Raw genomic sequence first — 16,648 nt, forward strand, 5'->3', positions numbered from 1 at the left:
CACCATGGTCTACCAGGATCCACCAGTCTATATAGGTCAGACAGCTAGTGCTTCAATGATTTGCCAGAACATTAATCCAGCCAAGGGACATAATCCAGCCAGTGGTCACACTGTCATACTTTAAATGAGAAGAGTTAGCTAATAGTGAGTCTATCAAAATAGATGTATAAATAAATCATCATCTGTGTGAACGATTTAGTGGTTTCTAAGAAGAATACAGTACCTACTGAATGAAAGTTAATACACAAATTAAGTACGTTATTAAAAAAGGATCTTTACCTGGTTAAAATCAGAAGGCAACCTTTGTAGCTGAAAAGTGAAGCCAACGCAGAACTGCTGAAAACTGCAGCCCCTTTGGGGCTGGAAAAGGGAGTCCAAGACTAATGGATGATGTCACTGTGGCTACATCCGTATCTTGGCTAAAATACAATTTGGAGATACCGGGGAATTATACAATTTCCTCTGAAAGCGCCTTGTTATTTTCCTGTTCACAAAATGTTTCACCAAAATGAAAGGCAAAATAAGGAAAGCCTCTACAGAGGCCCCTTTCATTTCCATCGTCTCTTCAACAGATTATAGAGGGTATGGGAGTATGGCTTGGGAAAAACTTTGGCACAGTCTATTCCTGAGGAGGTAATTGATACCAATACTAAAACCTCTAATCCAGTTGATTGGACTGAACATCTGTTGAGGGTGTATATAAGCATGTTCGTGTATGTGTGTTTGAGAGAACTGGGCACTGCTGAGGCAGGAATGAGAGAGCGATGGAAAAAACCTTTCATTTTCTATTAAAGTGGTGTGGATGACACACAAAGAGGAGAGATACAGACAGGAACAGCAGTGAGAGAGGGCTGATGAAGATTAATAACTAAGGGATGCAGGGAAAAGTAAACCCTTAAATCAGTTTATCTACTTTATTTGCAGAAAAGGATTTACTTGCCTTATTGGGCTGACATTAATCTTTATTTTATGGAATTTGTGGTATATATCATTGCACTGGAAGTTATATGAGGATACTGTATGTTAATGAGGAAAATAATGGACAGTCTCCCATATATCTGCTTAAGTGTCTATATTCTTGGGGCTGTGATGACTTACCAGAATGTTTATGCTCCTAGTTAGGATAAGGAGACATGGAGTATTAAGAGGAAGGGGAGGAGATGTCAACAGAAAGGACAAAACAGCAAAAGCAAGAAGAAGTATACAGCGTCATAAAACGAAGAAGTGAAATATTACGAGGAAATTAAAGCACGGGGAACAAACTTGAACTCTTTTATTCATGCTGGGTAACAGAAAAACACGAATAGAAATGGATTTGCAAAAAAATGCTGCTTGGAGGCCCTTTTATACTGGATGAATACCTGGCAGTTTAATAATGACATTGATCACAGTTACTTATTTTTTTATATTTCCCCGAGCTTTGTTGCTGGAATTCTGTTTTTTATTGTGACCTAAGCAACACTTTACAGTGAGTTAATAAAAACCTGCTTAGGTCGTTAAGATCAGATAGGGAAAGAATCAGAAATGACCTTCAAGTCAATGAATCGTCCATTAATACTTTCCTAACTCCTAATCCTTTATGGACTTTATGGTAGATAATGATTATTTAATAAAGAACCCGCTAGAAGATCCTATAATTAATAGCTAACAAATAGTGCCTAATTTTCTATTAACCACTTTTCGCTAATTACCAACAGTTAACTTTTAATTAACTTGTTTCTCTGTCCATCAATTAAAGGGATGCGTCGATGTAGCGTCACTTTTTTTTCTTGACTTTTGTGGTGAACTGTTAATTTGGATCATGTAACACCTCATATTTCTCTCCCTGATGGACTGAAGGATGCTGTTTTGTCAGAAATCTATAATAAGATGTTATCTCATCTAATAGAAAGAGTGACTTTAGCTATTAGTTAAAAACCCTTCTGGTAATGAATCATAATGATTCTTTAAGGTAATATGAATGCAACCATTACGATGAATGCACTATTTAGAACCCTGGAAACCTTGGTGTCTGGGTGGATATGCACAAAATGAATGAGTGGATAAGGAGAAGATTTAGGGGGATATGAGACTTACCATGACTTTAACCTTTCTGAGCCTTTTACTTATCACTTTTTATGATAAGCATTTTGTGAATCAAAGGTATTTGGGATTTCAGATAAGGCAAATCCAGATTTCAGCAAAGCTGATAAGTAACTGTACATTGAGACATTAAGCTTAAAACCGGGTAAGTATTGTAACCTGATGAAACATTTGGTAATTCTTTTGGAACCACAGTCAGTCACGAAGATTCACACATGAGACTGGTACGCTGTATAACTTTGTTTGGGGGGGGGGGGGGGGGGGTTATATTTGCATTAGGTTAGTAGGACGATGAAGCCTCAGCTTTGCCTTCAATAGTAATGTTTAAAGATTTTGTCAAGTTAAGCTGTGTTCCTAAGTACTCTGGTATTGATAGTAGTTTCAGTGCAGTTTATAATTGTTTGCACCACTAAGCTACATAAAGATGGGATCAGATGTGCTGTAAATATGCAATTATGAATAAAAGCATAAAACTGGCAAAAAAAATCCCACAAAACTAAAGAACAACAAATGCGAGCTGTTGAATAAGAATTTACCGTGTACTCTGGATCATGCTCTGAGCCAACGAACTCCACTGTTGTCTAAACACAATTAAACACACATAGCTGAGTCATACTGTTGCAATGGATGACATGTCGCTTTATTTTCATGAACATAGTATAGGGAGGCAATTTAGTGCATATGACTCACTTCTGAAAAAAAAAAACATCCCACCACCGTAAATGCTTTTTAAAGCATCAAATGTAAAATAATAACATTGAAAGTCTCCAACTTAAGCAAGATTTCTGACTCTTGAAAGAAGGAAAGGAAGAAAGAAAACAAAATATGCTAAATATCGGAGTTTTGTTCAGTGGCTTAAGTTGGCCTGTTGGCGTACAGTACTGGAGTTATGTAGTAAATTTTTTGGAGAATGTGAAATGCAGTGCACGCATTTCAAGTTCATTAATACAGCCTGCTTGTTCTACTACTTTCGCATTGTAGCGTGGGAGAGGTCCCCACTGGGAAAAAAGAAAAGAGGAAAAAAGTTCGAGTGCTACAGCACACATGTACAACACATAATTTTACAGCATGAAACTAGATTTGGTTTTACTTGACCTTGTTAGTTAGGAATATATTATTATTAAAATCATTATTAAACAAAGTACTTTTAACATTAAACATGTTTAAATATAAACATGATTATCAAGGCTGTTACAGGCTGCTTTCAGAAATCTCTAAGGACACTATTTAGTGCAGTATAAAAAATATGTATCAGTTTCGAATGCACTGTACAGCAGTGCATCAGGAAGTGGTGTTCCACTGATGCACATTCCAGTTTGATACCAGCCTCACCTCCCCCATGATTTAGGCATATATGGCTAAATCATGCAGAAGCACATTCCACAGATCAATCAGTTATTTTGTACACAGACCTGTTCATCCCTCTGCTGAACATCACTGACGGTGCAATATCAAAACAAACCGCTGAACATCCAGTATCCAAACAAGTCCTAGGTTGAAAGAAAAAAATACCAATATTCTGACCCCATCTTTGATATTACACCAAACTTTCATGCTCTGCACAGTTGTACAACTTCATAGGAACTTTTAAAACACTTGACCAAGGCAAGAGATGGTTTAAAAAATAGCTTTTCATGTTTCAGTCTCCACTTTTAAGTGATATAGAGGCCATTAAAGCCAAATATCGATAAATAATCTCTTCCATAAACAGACTGCTGTATCATGAAAAGATTGGTTTCAGTTTTCTGGACAGTCTGTATTTGCAGAACTAAATAAAAATGCTCGGCCTACAGAAAAAAGCTGATGATCTTCCTCAGTAATTGTAACTGGAGCAAACAGCCTCTCATAAATCAGCCCTGCTGAGTCAGCTACTACAACAGTGTGTTTTATTGTCTGCTTACGCAGAATTTAGTTTACTCCTAATACACAGATATGGAGATAAAAAATATTTAAAGCATTAAAATTTTAATGTTCCAGTGGGAGTATAACCAGTAGTCCATTTACAACAGTATGTAGGAGGAAAGTTAAAAATTAGGCTAATGCAATAGCGGTTTCTAGTTACGACCAGCGGTTGTAAAGAAACCTGTGGAGTGGAAGACATGTAGGGCGAAGGTGACAAAACAAACAATCAAAACCATTACTGGGCCCCAGGGTTTGAAGCACTGCAGAGTAGGAAGTTTGGCGTTAAACCAGTAAGTCTCTATTCAGTTATAATAATAATGTATACTTTATTGATCCCTGTGGGAAATTCCTCTATGCATTTAACCCATTCACTCTGTCACTTTACTGTAATCTGATTATTTTTTGCAAGTAACGAGTAAAGATTGCTAGTCCAAAAAAAAAAAAAAAAAATTTGATTACTGTTACTATCTCGTAAGCACGCTGCGTTACCAAACTGTGATTTTGTTTGTGAGAGCGTCTCATGTCAGTAACGTACGAGTCTGTGGCAGCAACAGACGTGTGTAGATCAACAATGGATAACATGGGAGTACGGGAGAGAGTACGACCACGCAGCGTTTAAATTATTTTATTTTATGTGCTGGAAAAGGCAGAAAAGGTTTAAATGTTTAACAAATTTCTTCCAGTTAGAGGCTGTTGCATATAATTTAATTTTTGCTCGATGCAATGTGCATAAAGTTAAAAGAATAAAACAAGTTTTAAAAATAGACTTTTTTATTTGATTACAATTTTAATTTATATGATGAATTATGCAGAAAAAATGAATTGGACTGAAAGGTCTTTTGCTTTATTACATATTCAGGTCGTGTATGATGTTTTAAAAAGTTAACTAAGTAATAAATTACTTTTGAAAATAAGTAATCAGTAAAGTAACTGGATTACTTTCTTGGAGAAGTAATCAGCAATTAGTAACTAATTACTATTTTCAAGTAACTTGACCAACACTGGTAGGCAGCATCCAATTTTAAACCCATTCTGGGAGGTGTAGTTAGATACAGGGAGTGCAGAATTATTAGGCAAATGAGTATTGTGTCCACATCATCCTCTTCATGCATGTTGTCTTACTCCAAGCTGTATAGGCTCGAAAGCCTACTACCAATTAAGCATATTAGGTGATGTGCATCTCTGTAATGAGAAGGGGTGTGGTCTAATGACATCAACACCCTATATCAGGTGTGCATAATTATTAGGCAACGTCCTTTCCTTTGGCAAAATGGGTCAAAAGAAGGACTTGACAGGCTCAGAAAAGTCAAAAATAGTGAGATATCTTGCAGAGGGATGCAGCAGTCTCAAAATTGCAAAGCTTCTGAAGCGTGATCATCGACCAATCAAGCGTTTCATTCAAAATAGTCAACAGGGTCGCAAGAAGTGTGTGGAAAAACCAAGGCGCAAAATAACTGCCAATGAACTGAGAAAAGTCAAGCGTGCAGCTGCCAAGATGCCACTTGCCACCAGTTTGGCCATATTTCAGAGCTGCAACATCACTGGAGTGCCCAAAAGCACAAGGTGTGCAATACTCAGAGACATGGCCAAGGTAAGAAAGGCTGAAAGACGACCACCACTGAACAAGACACACAAGCTGAAACGTCAAGACTGGGCCAAGAAATATCTCAAGACTGATTTTTCTAAGGTTTTATGGACTGATGAAATGAGAGTGAGTCTTGATGGGCCAGATGGATGGGCCCGTGGCTGGATTGGTAAAGGGCAGAGAGCTCCAGTCCGACTCAGACGCCAGCAAGGTGGAGGTGGAGTACTGGTTTGGGCTGGTATCATCAAAGATGAGCTTGTGGGGCCTTTTCGGGTTGAGGATGGAGTCAAGCTCAACTCCCAGTCCTACTGCCAGTTTCTGGAAGACACCTTCTTCAAGCAGTGGTACAGGAAGAAGTCTGCATCCTTCAAGAAAAACATGATTTTCATGCAGGACAATGCTCCATCACACGCGTCCAAGTACTCCACAGCGTGGCTGGCAAGAAAGGGTATAAAAGAAGAAAAACTAATGACATGGCCCCCTTGTTCACCTGATCTGAACCCCATTGAGAACCTGTGGTCCATCATCAAATGTGAGATTTACAAGGAGGGAAAACAGTACACCTCTCTGAACAGTGTCTGGGAGGCTGTGGTTGCTGCTGCACGCAATGTTGATGGTGAACAGATCAAAACACTGACAGAATCCATGGATGGCAGGCTTTTGAGTGTCCTTGCAAAGAAAGGTGGCTATATTGGTCGCTGATTTGTTTTTGTTTTGTTTTTGAATGTCAGAAATGTATATTTGTGAATGTGGAGATGTTATATTGGTTTCACTGGTAAAAATAAATAATTGAAATGGGTATATATTTGTTTTTTGTTAAGTTGCCTAATAATTATGCACAGTAATAGTCACCTGCACACACAGATATCCCCCTAAAATAGCTAAAACTAAAAACTACTTCCAAAAACATTCAGCTTTGATATTAATGAGTTTTTTGGGTTCATTGAGAACATGGTTGTTGTTCAATAATAAAATTATTCCTCAAAATTCAACTTGCCTAATAATTCTGCACTCCCTGTACTGTGCACTGCCTGAAAACCAAACAACTGTCTAACGGATTTACAAGCATCCTGCTGTGTACTTGAGGTGTTATCAAGTGTTTTGCTAAATGATAACTCTACTCAATGTTTACTGACAAAAACTGTGCACAGAGGACAACTGAATATTTTTTTAAATGTCCATCACAGGATCATGGGGCTTCAACTGGATAAACTACAGGATGAGAGGCAGGTAACACCCTGGACAGGTTGCCAGTCTATGACAGGGCTAACACAGAGAGACAGATGCCATTCACATCTTTAGAATCACTAATTAACATAAACCTACTAACTGCCTGTCTATAGTCTATGGTAGAAAGCTGACACCCCTGGAAAGGAACCACAGACATGGGGAGAACACACAAAAGCCACACAGAAACGCACCCAGATGGTGGGTTTGAACCCAGGACCTTCTTGCTGTGAGGAACTGTGCCACTGTCATATTTTTTATTTATTTTTAAGTTTAACTGCAAATGTTTTGCCCAACTTTAAAGTCTTCTACACAATTTTTTGGAGGCTCTTGGTAGAGTCCTTTTTCTTTTGTACTGTGCACTAAAGTTAGCATAGAAGACTCTAGAGACTCTGCAAGAAATATATGTAAATTTGGTCAATATTAAAATGTAGTACGGTAAGGGTTTATTGACAAATCACAATTGCAATGTCATTTCCCCAACTTGTTCCTTCTCCTCACTCTCACTGTCTCTCATGTCTACCCTACAGACTTCATTCGTGTCCTCTTACCACCAGTAACTCCCATCTTCAAAGCTGCAAATAAAATTACTTCATGTAAGATGTGTCAGATGGAGATTTGAACAGACACACGCACACTGGTGTGTGTTAGTGTGCTTTAGCTTGCATGACTGTTGCCTGGCATCATCACCACTTGAAGCACCAAGGGGAGTTTGGGCCTGACAGCTGTGCAGGGGAGAGCTGGATGCAGATGTAATATCCTTCTATCATTCCCCATCAGCTTTAGACTTCCAAGAAGGTTGGAGGCACTGACAGGTACTACTGCCACTTAACAAGACTTCACTTACTGTGTTTTACAACCAACACGTACAGGATGAGGAATACCATTTGAAAAGGACCAAATGCCACTGCAGATTGCTGTAATAAAATGGTATTTCTCCTGCTGGAACCAATGATAAATCAAACCTCAATGAGCTCCTGGAGAACTGGTGTTATGAAACTGGAGCAAACTTCAAAGCATCTGGTCAAATAAGCATTAAATGACGTGTTTACTGATGTGTATGCAATACAGTCTGTATCTTATTTGCTTTCCTGACAAAATACTTTGGTAAAACTTAATCACACTATGATAATAAAAGCTCCTTGCAAGCAATGGCTCACACAGAATAATTGTGAAATGTTGCAGCTGAAACTTCTACCTGATAATGAATAAACTACTATATATTCTATGTGCATACTATCAGAATACATACATTTGGAGCCCTAGTCAAATATATATATTTGTAGATCTATGAGTTTGTGCAACTATTGCAACTAACGTGTTAATCGGGAATGACAATGAGTGAGCAATGTTAATAAAAGTAAGTAATGTAAGTAAGTTACATTATAGCAGTTCACTCAGTGTTTTCCAAAAAACTTTTTTCCCCGCGTCAATCCGTTTTTACTGAGAGGACATCAAATAAAATGTAGGCTTTTCTGGCAGCTTTGTGAAGATTTGCTGTTGCTGTCAAGTTCGATAAAGTTCCATGATGGCATATAATGCTTGAGTAGAAACCACTGGTTGTTAATACTTTTTTGAGATACCGCTAGTCAGCTTTACTTATTTAATCCACTACAGTATATAGTGAAAGAAAAGAGTTTTCTGATGCAAAAATGAGAGCTAATTAGTGTTAATGTATACACATCCTACTTTCCAGACTGGAATTTCATTTAGGTTTTTTTTAATGTATCTAGATCATGTGGTGTTTTATCTCCAGAACGAAGGTCTATTCTGGAAAATGTCTTTTGTTTTGTTTGGATTGTGTGCTCTTACTCTCGCTCTTCTTCTAGCAAAGATGCTACATTTACAATGCAGGATATTACAGGACATCAAAGGCTAACTGTCCAATTAAAAACTGCCTTTGCAACTACGCCAACAGACAGGAAACCTACAAGCACAATAAGCAGGTGAAAGAAAACAAAGCCAATACAACAGAGGCTGATTAACTGTGTTTGCTTTTTACCACTAAGAGCTCATTTTCAGAGTCAAAATGGGAAGGAGTCAAATGATGAAAGCAATTATTTTCAGCTGCTTTCCTGAACATAATAAAAGATTTGTATTACAGGATTTGAACAATAAAGTGTGTACTCGCACATAGGTTAAAATGTACAATGAGATAATTATAGCTGTTCCTGGTGCAGTGGGAAAATAAATTAAGGATGAAGCCAGAGAAGCATAATTTGTGGTTGTTACAGAAGATAGATTTCCTGATACCAGTGTTTTTGCAAAAACTCTCTCTCTAAAAATCATTTAGGCAGCACTGCTGTTTATCACAAGTCCACTCCTGTCACAAATTGTGGGAGGGCAGAAGATGCTGCAGCCCTTGTCCTACATTTTTGGAGGACTCTAATTGTCTGCACAAAGTTGCAGTAATGGCCTCTGGTCTAAACAGAGTACATGCCAAAGTCAAGATGAAGATCCTTCTGACTCTATTAATTCTTGCTCTCCCCACCTGAACCTGACTATAGCCCTGAACCAATGATCTGCAGAGATGAGGGGATGTCAGATATTCCTCTCACACCTCAGCGGCCTGTCTGAGTTCTCTTCCAGGTCCCCAAAGCCAAGGCAACTGCCTGATGACACATGTCAAAGATGACTCCCACGCGTAGCCCCGAACAGGATGGTATTTTACATCCAGATTTCTGCACATGGCAGTGAAGAAAAATATGCTGAAGGAGATTTTTGAGCGTATTACATTACATAACAATGAATTATTCAAACAATGTGTTATATAGCTCATCTCAATAACTTTAGTCACGTCATTCTCTCACAGCAGAACATGTTTCTCTGTTTTTGTACATAAAACAGGTTTAAATCTACTCAGACTTCAAAACAAAACAAAACACGCAAATGTTTTTTAAAAAACATTGTAAAAATATTGCAGGCGGTGAATAACAAAAGGAAGTTTTAGGGAGCACTGTGAGTGCAAAGAGATGAAAACTACCATAGAGTGAAAGAAAAACAGATGTTAAATGAGAAAACAAATGTTCAGCGAGCCACACTTTTGTCATGAACACCACAGCAATGGTGCACAACATCTGGTTGTTTCCCCAACACATTACCAGCACAGAACTCTGTTTGCTCAGCATATGAGGATGAATGAATGCAATTACAAACACAGTGGATCACACACAGTATAGTGACCTGTTCGGAATATTGAACAAAGTTGGAAACCAAGCAGAGGTTTCTCAGAAATGCACCCACGCAGTTGGAGCCATATGTACCTGCTTTGATTTATTGCCTACATGGGATCAGTATGCACACCTGTATACTTTGTAATCGTCGCCCAACTCGGTTCACTGTTCTAAAGCTTTTAGCTGGAAAACACAAACATTCTCTGTCTCACACATACATAGGCACTCACTTTTCTGTGTGTTTATTATTTTCTTTTTCTGTTCGGAGCCTAATGTGGGCAAATAATAATCACTATATTTTAATTGCAAAATCTGCACAGAAAAAGCAGATATATAGACATTAATTCTTTGCCTTTTTATTGTTCTTGTTTTACAGTTTTGTTTGGTTTCATGGATCAGCAAATAGCTACACAGTACACCATCTACTTGGATCAACACAATTTAATGTACTTATCATAAATTAATAACAATATTTGCCTTAATAATCTTTCAAAAAGAAGAAACATGAAGTATTACAGTTGTTATGCGTACATATGTCTTTTTTTCTCCTACCTGTGGTATGTCATTGATTCATATCACACACATAATTGTAACTGTATTGCCAGTGATGAGACTGAATATTAATTCTAGTCATCAAAGAGGGTTTGAAAATAACAAACTTCAGCACAAAAGCAGCTTGCATATATAGCATTTTATATTGCATATGAAATGAATTTTACCTTCCAGCTACTTTCATGTTCATGACAATGCGCTATTCTTGCACTTTCCCTCTTGATGTGGGTCGAGACATGCATCACTGACTGCATGACAAAAGTCTCAGATGGGATGTCAATGCACCAGCTAAAAGCTCAGCTAGGGCAAGAATGAGGTTGTGTTCCTTTCAGAGAAAGCATGCCTGTGCCAAGACCTGTCCACCGCCATTAGCAGTGAGGTGATGCCAAAATGAACAATGAGGAACTTGCATGTAACTGGTTTTCCACTGAATATGGACGGTTGGCAGATGGGCTTGATGCTCAATCACATGTTTTCCTAAACCTTGCACGGGGATTGTTGCAGTTATCAGAAGGGCACGATGAGATTATGGCATGGTATGGTACAGTACCAACAGACATGAAACCAGTGCTAAGATCAAATTTGTCATTTCGATGACAATCCGGTTGTTCAGTGATGACGCGACGAATCCTACTTCCGGGTCTAAAGTAGTCTGCGTTTAATATGGCTTTTGTGTTGTTAACATGTTTAATGTTATGTATTTTCTTCTATTTGATCTCAAAAAGCTCCTAAAACAGTCAGTGATCCCTGTTGACCTCCCTCGGCTTTTATTACCGCTAATCATTTATTTAAGCTCAGTTTTTAAAACCTTAGGATGTAACTACAGCCCAGCCCATGCAGCAGTATATGAATGACTAACTTTGTATTGTAGATGAATTATCTCAGTTGTTCTCCTGGCTGAAGTTTGGTCCTTTTACAGCATCCTGCCATGCGATTACATTTGTTTCTGACCACCGAGAAAACTCACGTTAACTTTTATCGAGTGGAAAAAAAGTTAGCTTGTTTATATTATGCTAACATAGCTATGTCGCTAGCGGTCACGTAGCACACCATTATATACCAGCTAGCCAAACTTCAGTAACCCTACAAACGTCACTGCTGTTTAGTTTTCTGTCTTCATTTATGCTGGAAGTGATAAGAAAGCTGTATGTTTTAATTTGTTTCCAAAACCCCGCAGTCAGGACATGCTATATTGTATTTAGATAGAAGCTAGCGAGCTAACTCCCTGCTAACTTCTAACTCCGTTAAATGTCATAAATTCCGTTTTCATGGATGCCTGGATGTTAAACTCAATTGTTACACCTGGTAGAGCAGAACGCTGATCATTTTATTAAAGATGAAAGACTTTAGACAGTTTTTCAACTCTCAGTAATGCCACAGTGATCGTTTGATATATGGACCTGCAGCGGAGTTAAGACCCAGACACGGCTAGTGACGTCAGACTGAACAACCGGATTAGGTCCTTTCCACTATTGAAAATTGGCTATTGAATCATTCGGTGAACCCTGTACTTTATTAGCTCTAGTGAAGCCAAACAGCAAAACAAAACCTAACTTTCCCCCCCAAACACAGCTTATAAGTTTGTGGTTGAATGTATGGCCTGTGTTACATGTTTACATTTTTAGGCCAAACAAATGGAAAACACACAATTGCTCATTTTCACTCGAGCTATATTCAGGGCATCCCTGAAAAATATTTTGTTGACCTTTTAATACCAAATGTACTAAACCCCTTGTAATCAGTTAATATTTTTAGCTGCTTGTTTTTTATGCTTACTGCAACTCCCCACCTTTGTTGAAATGCTAGCTCTAAATACAACTGACTGAAGAGAATGTGAAAGTCAGGTCGTATCACAGCTTCACTCCCACCTCTTCAAAATCAGGGCCATTCACCATGACAACACTGATAATATGTAATGGTGGGAAAGCCTAAGAGCAGAACACAATCTGTGTTCAGTGTGTGGGAGAAAAATAAGAGATATGACTAACACAGTGTTTGACAGAATAAAAAGAGATGACATTTACAATTGTTAAAAATAACCGAGGGTAATTTGAGATAAACATTTCCTGTGCACTAAGGTTTTTTTTTTTTGTGGCATTTTGGGCCTCGATTGTCAAAACTGTTGTTGAGGAGAAAAATCCAAACTGACAAAGCAGCTTTTAACTCACTGTTCCCAAGTGCTGATACATAGTGAACTTCTGTTTCCAAGTCTAATGGTGTCCCCTCCTTTACTCTCCATATTGTCTCCTCTCCCTATAAATGTTTCCAGGTCTTTTTCCTACAAACTCTCGGTAATAACAGCTGGTTTAGAGCTTGCTATTTTTGTTGATGTTGACTGTCGTATCTTTATGCTCTTGTTTCTCCTCTTTGCTTCCCCTCACTCCAAACAGTTGCAGTATTTAGCCGCCCTCCCTGAGGCCGTTTCAGATTTTTTTCCAGTCAAAAGTTTTTTTTCTTCTTTCTCAGAGTTTCTCTATATAATACAGTGACGTCTTTATCTTACGATGTAAAGCGCACGGCAACTGCTGTTATATAGGTAGAACTGAATTGATGAAGGATGCCTGCAGATATCAAAAGCCCTTTGAGCAGCAAAATGAAGATGCAATGGAATATAAATAATAAACAGTGTTACTTTTGTACTTTCTTGTACTGAACTGTACTTTTGTCCTACTGAATATTTGACCTTTACCTTCACAGTTAGACGTGTTATTTATAATGTAAACAACAAATTTCATTTTGTATTATCATCTCAGAGTGACACATTTTGGATACATCTTTGTTCTTAGAAGTAGATCTAAATGACTCCTGTTTGTGCTTGTATTTAGGGTGAACTCCACAGGTGTTTTAACTGCTTGGGAGTTGGAAATATGCGCAACGACAGTAAGGTTACAGAGAAATATAGGCGGTTAGAGCCTGCAAAACTTTACTGTGGCAGGAAAATCGCTTTTCATATGAGATCTCTGTAACAAATATTATATAACTCTTGTTATTCCAGCTTGCACTACTCAGAAAATACATATCCATTCATTTCAGTGTGAGGGTGTGGAAGCTAAACTGTCCCATACGAACAGGAATTTATTTAAAATTACTCGTGGGAGAACACTTAAAGATGTGGTCACGCTGTGAAAGCAAAAATTGGCCATTAGAAGGAAATATAAATCCCGCATATTAAATCAGCATGTCTTGAAAATACATGTAGGTGCATTAAGCATTTGTTGCTTGCAGAAGTTGTACTGTTTCCCACTTTTTGTAATCGTGTTACTGTTCAATATGCCGACATCTGCAAAAAAAGTGAATATGGTAAAACGAGTGTGGGAACATGTTTCAAATGGGTGCTGCAGGGTGGAAGCATTATGTTTAAGTTAGGGAAAGCCCCCCACAGCAACTATCTTTTTTTAAAAGATCTGTATAAATGATTGCATGCCATTAAATGTACATTAGTTTTGCATTTTCTTATATAATCCATGTCCATGTCCTTATATGAATACTTTAATACATCCCATCCCAGGATGTGTGTTCTGTCCATCTGCCTGCCAGTTTAGTTTATGTATTTCCAGTTTAGCCAGTTTCCTGTTTTTGTCATTTAGTAATAAATCTTTGTTTTGAGTCTACAATTTTGGGTCCATCATTCCTCCTATCCTGCCTGCACACAGCTTACACATGACACAAAACACAGGCAATACAGACACTGGTTTATACGAAAGCCAGATTTAAACAATCAATAAAACACTAACACCATTAACACTAATGAATCTTATTTACTTGCAAAGCAGCCCAGGAAAGCAACACAGTAGCTAAATATTAACTCTAATTGGACAGAATATTTGGCTATAATCATATTTAGTGCTAATGTTAGTAGCAGTTTCTCTTCTTTTTGAACATATACCTGGGATAAACACATACTTGAATCTAAAAATAACATACAGTTGTTTTTTAAACATTTGTAGTTAGTGAATAGTTGACTATTAATTAGTCTCTTATTTCCCCAAAAGCTCACTGACTCCTCACTGACTCTATCAACCATGGTCTGCCATAAAACTTGCAGCTTAGCTGCTGAATAGTCTTTCTCCTTCTCCAGACTGAACAGTCAATCTGAAAGTAATTCGGAACTGTCTTGAGAAAATTCAGTTTCTAAAACATGTTGAGCATTTCTACAAGTGGAGAAATTAACTATAAATGGAAGCTGTGTAGGTTCTTCTGTCTGTCTCAGCTTCCCCAGAGACCCGGTTAAGACATAAAGCAGTAGAGGAAATTTTATTGCCCTCCGATTTTAAATGCTGGAGTTCAATCCAAATGCTATTAAGCCGTTACTAATATATGGATATAGGGTGTTCCCTAACAGAGTCAGGTTTGTTTACAGATAGTTTTTAATTTAATTTAGGTTTTGTCTTTCCTAAACAAACCCAGTGATGCAGATTTCACTCTCCACCACCTATTATTTTCAGGTTGTAAAGGCACCTTGAGGGCAGATAAACATCATGAAGATCTCTCGCACTAATTAAGCTCAAATTTGCCGTCCTAGCCAGAAGTTCCAAATTTGAGTGGGCCGATAAGCTGAGGCTAAATCACTGTGTTTCCACCCCAAGGCTGTGCAACAAACATCAATACTGCATTTTTAATGGAATTAAATGGGGGCATGCATAATTTGTGAGCACTATGATGTGCATTTGTTCCTTACAAAAGAGACAAGCTATACTGCACTCTGCTTAAGTTTGAAAACGTTCTTCATATTGGCAGTGACACTATATGGGCTGCATATGGTTGTTATCACAGTGTACCACATATGGTCATGTGACATAGCTGGAAAAATGTCTTAAAATGTAAATCGTGTAATGTAATAAAGTCGTTAATTTTAGATCCAGTCCACTTTTTTGTCTTTGTATATATGAACTGCCCTGTGGTAGATCTCCCTCTGACTGCCACTCCAATTTAACAGAGTTTGACAGATGGGGTCCTTACTAGATTTTCTTTAAAAGAAAATTCACACAAACTGAAACAATACTCTTCTCCTTTTGGTTTAATACTTTCCATTATTGTCTCAGTGCATATTGTATATATTAGATTATTTATGTGAAACTAAGGCTGGGATGAAGTAATTACTTCAGTCACACAACTGGTATATATTCATACAGACTTTGTTTCACACGCTAAAACATTAAAGCATGCACTTTAAGTAGTTTGTGTCTGTCGTAAGTTAAAGGTAAATGTACCTTCTCAAAGACAAGTTTTGCTTCTAATGAGGAAATTTTTACTATCAGAAACTAAAAGACAAGGTGTGACCGTGCCTTGTATTATGGTAGTTCCTCTGATCTCAAGGGACAACGTAGCATGGCATAAAATCAAAGCAATGAGCGTCACAAGAAAAATGGAAATAAAATAATTGGGTCTTTTGGTTTAGACATACCTCTTCTGCTCTAGTCTGTTCAAAGGCAAACTCCATGGTAGGCACGGCCAATTGGTTGGCAAAGAAACCCACATCTCCAGGCAACTGCAGTGAGCTGATGTTGGGTCCAGGGCAGTTTCCGCCACGAATACAACTCAGCAACTGCCTCTAACAAAGAAGAGGAAAGAATAATGGGAATAAAACCATAGTGAGAAGAGAAAATTGATTGGTGGAAAGACTAAGAGGAGAGACAGCAAAGTCTTCAGAGGGAAGTCTCGCCACTCAGAAGTCATTTTGGTAACATGCCAGGCAGATATTTTTTGTCTAACAAGACTGGGCTCTCAACTAAATAAATGTGCAAAGTGCAATAAGTGCACTTTAAATGGTCACTGGGACATGAAAGTGTATAGAATAAAACAAATGTCATTAATCCTCTCAGAGTTGCTACAATTAAGTTAAAAAAAAAAAAGTATACCTGTGCCAAACACACAGTTTTTATGACCCCAATGCACTCACATTAGTGGAACAAATAATACATCAATACAGGATATGTTTTATGCAAAACACCAGCTTTGGTAATGTGTATAAAAAACACTACTACCCATAAATATCCCATAAATCATCATACCACCACCATAAGCTTGAACCATTCATACGATGATTGGTCCATGTTTTCCTGCTATTTACTTCAAATTCTGATCCTACCATCATGACGACTAACACAAGCAGTTGAGCAAGTTCTGA

The 16,648-nt window shown here is 37.9% G+C and overlaps 1 protein-coding gene across 1 annotated transcript in view; it reads right to left on the bottom strand.

Annotated features, from left to right (window-relative positions):
- Nucleotides 1-16,648, bottom strand: part of naaladl2 (N-acetylated alpha-linked acidic dipeptidase like 2) — a 472,039-nt gene that overhangs the window by 115,633 nt on the left and 339,758 nt on the right. Inside the window, exon 13 of the mRNA XM_085449971.1 lies at nucleotides 15,926-16,072. Coding sequence (XP_085306097.1) covers nucleotides 15,926-16,072 — 147 coding nt within the window. The remainder of the gene's footprint in view (nucleotides 1-15,925; nucleotides 16,073-16,648) is intronic.

The sequence above is a fragment of the Copadichromis virginalis genome, linkage group LG23 (genome assembly GCF_057382275.1).
Source record: "Copadichromis virginalis isolate Kocher_CV1m ecotype Utaka linkage group LG23, C_Virginalis_male_GT1.1, whole genome shotgun sequence".
Taxonomy (NCBI): domain Eukaryota; kingdom Metazoa; phylum Chordata; class Actinopteri; order Cichliformes; family Cichlidae; genus Copadichromis; species Copadichromis virginalis.